At 39.9% G+C, this 8,760-nt stretch overlaps 1 protein-coding gene across 3 annotated transcripts; it reads left to right on the forward strand.

The window, feature by feature from the left end:
- The first annotated feature begins 494 nt into the window (after nt 1-494).
- On the forward strand, nt 495-7,454 carry LOC115782572 (poly(rC)-binding protein 2-like). 3 transcript variants are annotated; one of them, XM_030732808.1, is made up of 13 exons: nt 495-653; nt 1,391-1,541; nt 1,896-1,919; nt 2,007-2,039; nt 2,173-2,289; nt 2,372-2,503; nt 2,607-2,735; nt 2,859-2,933; nt 3,152-3,211; nt 3,579-3,651; nt 3,735-3,790; nt 3,973-4,142; nt 5,473-7,454. In XM_030732808.1, the coding sequence occupies exons 2-13, from the start codon at nt 1,473-1,475 to the stop codon at nt 5,507-5,509; spliced, it is 975 nt and encodes a 324-aa protein (XP_030588668.1). In that variant the 5' UTR covers nt 495-653; nt 1,391-1,472; the 3' UTR covers nt 5,510-7,454. The 3 variants fall into 3 exon arrangements, with proteins under 3 accessions (XP_030588668.1, XP_030588669.1, XP_030588670.1); XM_030732809.1 differs by having other exon boundaries at nt 3,152-3,193; XM_030732810.1 differs by lacking the exon at nt 5,473-7,454 and having other exon boundaries at nt 3,973-4,146.
- The last annotated feature ends 1,306 nt before the right edge of the window (nt 7,455-8,760 follow it).

Here is an 8,760-nt window from a genome sequence, read left to right on the forward strand (position 1 = left end):
CTGTGACAAAGGAATTGCCTAAATATGGAATAAATAAAGTATTTCTTATCTTAATAGTGGGATGAGGGGTCCCAGTGTCTTCTACAACTACTGTTACTTTTTGTTGTTGTTTTTCACTATATTATTTTAGCTTTAGGTTAAGACTTTATAGAATTATTTTTAGTCTTCAGAGAAAATATGGACCTCAAGAACATTATTTATTAAGAATAGCATTCACTGTAGGACTGGACTGTGTGTTTGATAATGTGATTGCTGCTTTTTTTTTTTTTTTTTTTTTTTTTGAGAATTGCCTGAGTGTTTCACATAAACTGATTATATATATATACATATATATATATATATATATATATATATATATATATATATATATATATATATATATATATATATATATATATAGTTTGTTTTGACACTCTCGGGGTAAATATCGCGTCAGTGGGCAGGGCTGACCCGGTGGAGGGCGGGCATTTAAAGAGGTCAGAGTTGAACGCGTTTTGTCTTTTGTGCGAAGCAGAAGAGGAGAGTGGAGTCCGATCGAACAGTGGCGTCGCTTCCCTCTTCCCCAGATCCTTTTAAAACTCCCTCCCGAACCTCTCCCCTTCTACCCTTGCCACCCTACCCACCCCCTGAACACACTTCCAGGGACGGTTCCGGTAAGTCGTCCAGCTTTATGTATATGTGTGTGTGTTTTTTTCCCCTCAGAGTGAAGGACAGGGATAACTCTGTGCCATTCGTAGGCCGCGGGATCCGACTAGTTCCTGAATGCTAACGCTAGCGTGCTGGATGGAAAATTACCGATCTGTATTTAGCTTGATGGTGGAGCAGGAGTTAGTTTCGAGTTGCAATATTTTAAAGATGGGCTGGTTAGACTTTTCTGCAGGCATTTTATAAATGTAACAAAAAGCGAGGATTTTGTGGGAATAAATGTTTTGGTGCTGCTAACTTCCCCTTATCTCGCTTGCGTGACTAGCTGTGATGCTCCCTGCAAACAGGATTTGATGTCATAACGTCATGCTGTTCGCTTTCTCTTGCTAGCTTGGATGGAAAGTTGATATAAAGCTACAGAAATTTTTAGCAGGGAATTGGGGGAGCTTCCGTTTAGGCCAAAAACTGAAGGGATGTCGCCACAGCTGTAGAATGTCAGGAAATAGACATCGACCGCAGAGAGACAGTGGGTCATTGTGCTGTGTGAATGAGTGGACTCGGGCCAGTCTAATGTCAATTACCGAACTGAAACGTCTTTCTTTCGACGTGGCTGGAAAACGGCGTTAAAGTCCACAAGATGTGGACTGCCAGTATCACTTCACTGATTTGCATTGACAGCAGATGGCCTCACACTTTCCACTAACTACACTTGTCTCTGACTGTTTTATTTTCCACTCCGTTGCAGACGTTCAGCCAGTGACCAAAGACTCACTTTGCTGGCCAGTGTAGAGTGTGTGTGTGCGTGTGTGTTGGACTCATCTGCAGCAATGGACTCCAGTCTGGTTGAAGGAGGACTTAATGTCACCTTAACCATCAGGCTACTCATGCATGGGAAGGTGAGTGTGCCTGCATGCAACTGTGGATGGACTTTGATAAGATATAAAAAGCTTTATTGATTCCTTCATTGACTGTGGATCAACTTTCTAAGTGTTGGAAAAAGTAGGCTTGCACAGATTTTCAAAATTAATGCAATTGTTCTACACAGAGTGTCAAGAGTAGAAAAAAGGCTTGCATGTGGCTTGCAAAAGCCACAACATACCAGTTCTGATAAAAGGTTAGAAGAATCTGATTCTGATAGATTGGATAAAGATCTTAAAGTCTGCATTCACTTATCAAATTAATCTGGCTGTAGTGAAAAATAAATAAATAAAACAAAGTATTTTTTAACACTTTTTTTTCCTCTTATGTAGGAGGTTGGGAGCATCATTGGCAAGGTAAGTTGGTTTTACTGCCAGAATGATACTATCTGCAGCAAGTCTCCTGGTATGTTTTGTAAATATTGTCTTTTTCTTTATCTACAGAAGGGCGAGTCGGTTAAAAAGATGAGAGAGGAGGTAAGATTCTTTTTTTTTTTTTTTTTTTTCCCAAACAATCAAGAAGGAACATGTTAACATTTCAGTGGTGTTCTGTGACTCATGCGTCATATGATAACAAATCAACTTTATTTTTTTTCCTTTGTCTCCGCAGAGTGGTGCACGAATCAACATCTCAGAGGGGAACTGCCCAGAGAGGATCATAACCCTCGCAGGACCCACCACCTCCATCTTTAAAGCCTTCTCCATGATCATAGAGAAACTGGAGGAGGTTAGAGTTGCTCGCTGCATCTCACGTGACACACGCAGCTGCCACTTTGGAAATCATTTTGTTGTATCCTCTTCCCCTGCAGGACATCAGCACTTCGATGACTAACAGTACGGCCACCAGCAAACCACCAGTCACCATGCGCCTCGTTGTACCCGCCAGCCAGTGCGGCTCACTCATTGGCAAAGGTGGCTGCAAGATCAAAGAAATCAGAGAGGTTTGTCTGTTGTGTTTTAATCTTTTTGTACAAATTTCAGATTTTTTTTTTTTTTTTTTTTTTTTTTAATCCCGATGTCTCGTAACTTTTGTCTTCCCTGTAGTCCGCAGGAGCTCAGGTACAAGTAGCAGGGGACATGTTACCCAACTCAACAGAGCGTGCCATCACCGTTGCAGGGACCCCTCAGTCCATTATTGAGTGTGTCAAGCAGATCTGCATTGTCATGCTTGAGGTACAAACATTGTTTAATGTTATCCTGATTTTCACTGTTTGGAAAATGTGCTTTAGCCACTTAGTTTAGCACTTAGTTTAATTTTTGTTATTGATAGTTAAAAGTGAATATTTGTTTTCCTAGTCTCCACCAAAAGGAGTGACCATCCCATACAGACCCAAACCCTCAGGCTCTCCTGTTATCTTTGCAGGTGGTCAGGTAAGTAGCAAAAGCACTTCTTTTGATCACTTTTTTTTTTTTTTTTTTTTTTTTCCCCTCCCTTTTCCTCAACAATGTTTAGTTATACACATGCTCCTGTTCTGGATTGTAACTTGCCAGGCATTGCTCCTTGCAGCAAGGACAGAGGACTGATGGCTATTAGATCACACTGTGTGTCACACTGCCACACCCTCCTAAGTGCCGTTCTCTCTTTGCAGGCTTATGCTGTCCAAGGGCAGCACGCCATTCCACAGCCTGATGTAAGTGAAGGGCCCTCTGTAAGTGATCCAATATATTTGCAACTTCGGTCTGGGGAAGCCATGCCACCTTCTTATTTCATCCCTCTGACTTTTTTCTTTTCTTTTTCCTACCCCATCCCCCCCCCACCCCACCCCATCCCCAGCCACCACTGCTTGATACACACATCCATTTAACAATTCCACAGATTGTAGATTCAGATCTTAGCATAAATATCTTAAAGCAAAGTCATAGGTCCCGTGTTCCATTTCATGATTTCCACTCATTATCACAAAAACCACTTACACAAGGGAAAACAACATTTCAGTCTTGAAGTTTATTTTCAGTTTTTCCCTAACACATCTGTCTCTGTGCTCTGCATGTCCTTCCTTTATTTTGTTTCAACAGCTCACCAAACTTCACCAGCTGGCCATGCAGCAGAGCCCCTTCCCCCTTGCACACGGCAACCAGGGCTTCCAGGGTAGGTGGACATGCTGCAAGATGGAATGTGATAGCTGTATATTTCTATTAACCAGCCTAATTAACTCTGTCGTACTCCTTCAGCTGGGATGGATGCCTCTGCACAAACTGGCTCTCATGAGCTGACCATTCCGAATGATGTAAGTCATAATTAATGTTTTTTTTTTTTGTTTGTTTGTTTTTTCTTACCAGAGAAACTTTCTGGCTTTATTAAGTAGCCTGTTTAATTTCTATTTTTTTAATTTATCTTTTTTTTTTTTTTTTAACCCTTTGGCATTGAATGATATTGATATGGTCTTGCGTAATTCTTCTTCTTCCCCAGCTCATTGGGTGCATCATCGGCCGTCAGGGCGCAAAGATCAATGAGATCCGTCAGATGTCAGGGGCTCAGATCAAGATTGCCAATCCTGTGGAGGGCTCAACTGACAGACAGGTCACCATTACTGGCTCCCACGCCAGCATCAGCCTGGCTGAGTACCTGATCAATGCCCGGTAAGAAAGAAGTCAGAGTCTAGTGCAGCACACATCCATTGCATGGCAGCAAGAAGATGGCAAGCGCTTGCTGTCTACTGAATATTATTTACTTATTTTAATTCTGACATGCTGTTGGTCAGCTTTGATCTGAATTTATGAAGGTTGAGTTTTCCTTTCTATCAGAAGCAATGGATTGATCACATAAGAGGAAATGCAAGGAGTGCTTCTTATTTAATTAGGTTACCAAAGATTTATTAGAATTGGACTATTGGCGGTTTTTAACAGTCACTTCATTACCAGTGCTCTCATAATAATTGCATCACCCCTCTTCCAGCTGTGACTCTGTCCCACTAGACTGTAGGGCTGATAGAATTGGCCCTAAAACCTACACAGGTCTGTACCAGTCCAACAGCTGTTTGCGTGCATTATGTGCACAAACAAATATGAAAGGCATAGGTACTTATGTTCATAGGTTCGTTTATTTTAGCGTAAACGCATCTTTTTAAAAAGGCACAATCTGTAGCCGAGTTGGGTTGATGACTCTGCCGTCGTTACCACACAGTTATCATTGAATATTGATTCACTTCAGCCTGACCAACATTTTATTTGCAGCCAGTGTGGCTCCTGTTTGTTGTGCTTTTAGGGTTTTTCTGCCAGTGTATTTAAAAACCCTGCCAGGCCCAAGCATGAGTAACACTGTACTTTTAGGATTTTAACTAATAAAGTTGAAGTAGTAGCGGTAGCCTACTGTTGACAATAGCTATTTTCACACATCAATGAGCTGAGAGAGTAAATAAAGCTATCGGTATAGGCAACCTTTAAGGAAAATTACAACTTAACACGGTTTACTTTTTTAGGTTTTCAGCTCATAACTATCCACTTAGGCTTACTAATAACAGCAGACTAAATCATTTTTTGCTTGCTGTCTCTCTTCACACCAGCAGCAGTGTAACTGAACCCTAAGCCTGCTGTACAGATGCAGGGTGATTTTTTTTTTTTTTTTTTTTTTTGGGAAGTGGGGTCATGCAGTTAATTATCAGTTCATTTGCCCCATCAGTCCCATTCAGTCTAAATATTTGTTGCATTTGTTGCAGGAGGCACTTTGCTAGTTGAGGGTATTCTGTGGAGAGAAAAAACTCTAGTCCCCCAGCACCCAGACTGCACATTGAACATGTTTTAAATCAGTAGCAGAAATTTTCCATCTTCACACCCCAATTGTTCGCTTGTCAAATGAGACTCTTTTATTGGTTTTCCATTTCAAATACAGCGACCTGTGAAGCCACTCGTGTATTACTGATTGTATTTTTAAACAAACATTAGTGCTGAAGTTTTCCTGTTTTCTGCTCAGGCTGTCTTCTGAAGCTACTGGACTCGCAGCCAACTGACAAGGAGGATCTTCATCAGCACCTAACGTAACCCCTCCCCCTACTTTTTACCAAGAGGTCCCTTATTGAACTTAATGCAAAAACCAAGTACTATAGACTCACTGTTTTCTCCTCTGCTTTGGTTAGACACCTACTCAGTTGTAATTACACCATTATCATTATATTGGTATTTTATTTATTTATTATGTTTTTAAATTCCCTTTGCATATAGTTTTTAAAGACTCCTTCTGTTGTATTTTTTTTTCCTCTTATTTTGCTGTATATCTGTATGATCTTCTTGATATACTGTAGGTAAAATTTTAGAAAAATCTGAAAAGGCATAAATGTTTTTCTTATGTCAGATTTTTCTTAGAAAATGTAAAAATGAAGAAAAAAAAGACAATAACATCATAGATGGACTGTTCTTTCCCTTCCTTTTTAAATATCTATTTATTTTTATTTAATACACAGCTCTTCAAATGAGTAGAATTCATTGGTATTTGCCATCTTCTGTTTGAAGCTGTACTTCCTGAATGAGGCATTGTGGGTTTAACGGGTTTCACTGGGTGTAAGTGATCTCCAGCTGAAGGTGAATGCAGGGAAAACCTTTTTGTCAGAAGGTAATTTTACCGCTTGTCTGGTGCAGGTTCAGAGGAGAATTTTAAGCTACATCATGGCTCACCTCTAATTTGCTGAGTAATTATTTTTGTGTCATTCCTGTATTTCCATCCATTTTATTTCTTGACCAGAGGCCTGTGCTACGAAGCAGGATATGTGGTTAGTGAGGTAATCTCGGGTTTTGAAGGTTACATTGTGGTTCTGTTCTTATTGGGGCACATTGCAATGATAACTTAGACTGCACACATGCTTAAGATAACAGATTAGCATGTATAAAAACATCGACTGGCCAGTCAGTTTGGAGTCATCTGCTGGTTGTAGAAGATCGTGTTGGGCAGACTGTCACATCTTGGGAAGGAAAGGGGTGTTCGGAGAGGTTCTGACCTCGTTAGCTTTCCCTGATGAGTACAGTGTATCTATCAGTTTGAAATATGTTTTCTATTTGTGCTTTACATTCTTCCAAGGCTCTTTTTAATACCACAGGGTTTGCAGCTAAAAGAAAAATGCTAAACTTGTCTCACTCGCCATAAGATTACTTCTGAAGAACACATAAATTTATTGGAATACCCATTTGTAATGATGGATCTACTCGTGCCTTAATGATAGGGCAGTGATATTGATGAGCCTATCCTACTCATTCACATTAGTGAAAAGCTTTTTCCAGCTTTCCCCCCTGGCTTTGGCTGCAGAAACGCAGTTGAATTTGTAAATTCTTCGTAGTTGTTTGGGATTATTGTTGCATGAACTTTTGTGGCTCATTGCTATATTCAGAAAAAGTTTGGTTGACATACTGAGTTAACCATATTCACCACTTGGCATGATTTTGGTTGAATCCAGACAATAAGAAGATATGCTTGGTATGTTGACCCTGCTTCGTAGTGCAGGCCCCAGGATTTTGAGCATTGTTGTGTATTGGATTCTAATAAGGGTGGGTGGGCTTTGGTTATGAGGTGTGGGCTTAAATGAGAGGAAAATATTCTTTTCTCTTAAATTACTAAGACCATGGTGGCAATGATGATAACATTAAAATGTTTGTTTTAAATAGAGAAATATTTTTTTTAACTGCAGGGAGGGGGAATGCTGCAAGGGGCAAAACTACAAGACATATTGGTCTTTAAGTATATTATGCTGAGGTATTAAATTATGATTAATTAGGAGAATTATAGAATTAACACTAGTTTCCTGCTATCTTTTTTGCCTGGGTCAGATTTTATTTTTTATTATTCTTTGCAGGATGAAGAAACTCACGTTTTTTGTGCACGTTTTCAAACTATTGTAGATCTGGGTGCAATTAAATTGTTGAAGAAATGAAATGCAGAAATAAAAGATGTGAAATGCTTAAACAGTGCTGGGTCGTTCTTATTTAATTCTTTCTGGTACTGTCTCATCAGTTGGGGGACTTCTGTAGTTGGGTTGAAAAGTTTTTGGACAATAACTTACCAACAAAACTGCCAAGTTTTTTTTTTTTTTTGTTTTTTTTTGTTTTTTTTTTTGTTTTTTTTTTTTTTTTCTCTGTATTATTGTAGGGTCTTTAGCTTATAATATAAAGTGCCTTGAGGCGACTGTGATTTAGCGCTAAATAAATAGAACTGAATCTATTTTAGCTGTCTCATGTAGTCCTTCAGGCCTTATGGTTTTGCTGTGCTGGCCATTGCATTCCTCCATTTTTAAGAGTAGAGTAAATTTTTGATTTGACAACTCCTAAAGTTTTGTTGTCTGATAGGCTGAAAAACCAAAATGAACCTATAGATGGTCATCGTCACTTGCGCTGACGTCTCTTTGAACCTCATTAAGAATTCCAATGAAAAATACCAAATTACCCCTTTTAACCCACACCAGATTTTTATCAGTTTAATTTGCCATGATATAATTCTAAAGAAGTCTCACCTGACCATGTAACTCAATTGGCCGGTTACCTTTGAGCCTCTGAAAATGGAAGACTGAATGAAAATGGCTATGCAGATAATTCCTAAGCAGTTAATGCAATATTTTTGTTAAACCCATTGAGTCTGCACTTCAATCACATCTTGATAGTTTGATTTTAAAATCCATTACTGTGGTGTGCAGAGGCAAAACTACATTGTTCCAAAAGTTATGGACCTAAGTGTAGATGTTAATGAGCAAATATACAGGGGTTGGACAATGAAACTGAAACACCTGATTTTAGACCACAATAATTTATTAGTATGGTGTAGGGCAGGGGTGGGCAACTCCAGGCCTCGAGGGCCGGTGTCCTGCATGTTTTAGATGTGTCCCTGATCCAACACACCTGAATCAAATGGCTGAATTACCTCCTCAGTATGCAGTCAAGTTCTCCAGAGTCCTGCTAATGACTTCTATATGTGATTCAGGTGTGTTGGCTCAGGAACACATCTAAAACCTGCAGGACACCGGCCCTCGAGGCCTGGAGTTGCCCACCCCTGGTGTAGGGCCTCCTTTTGCGGCCAATACAGCGTCAGTTCATTTTGGGAACGACATATACAAGTCCTGCACAGTGGTCAGAGGGATTTTAAGCCATTCTTCTTGCAGGATAGTGGCCAGGTCACGACGTGATGCTGGTGGAGGAAAACGTTTCCTGACTCGCTCCTCCAAAACACCCCAAAGTGGATCAATAATATTTAGATCTGGTGACTGTGCAGGCCATGGGAGATGTT

Source organism: Archocentrus centrarchus, chromosome 7 (genome assembly GCF_007364275.1).
Source record: "Archocentrus centrarchus isolate MPI-CPG fArcCen1 chromosome 7, fArcCen1, whole genome shotgun sequence".
In the NCBI taxonomy this organism is placed as follows: Eukaryota; Metazoa; Chordata; class Actinopteri; order Cichliformes; family Cichlidae; genus Archocentrus; species Archocentrus centrarchus.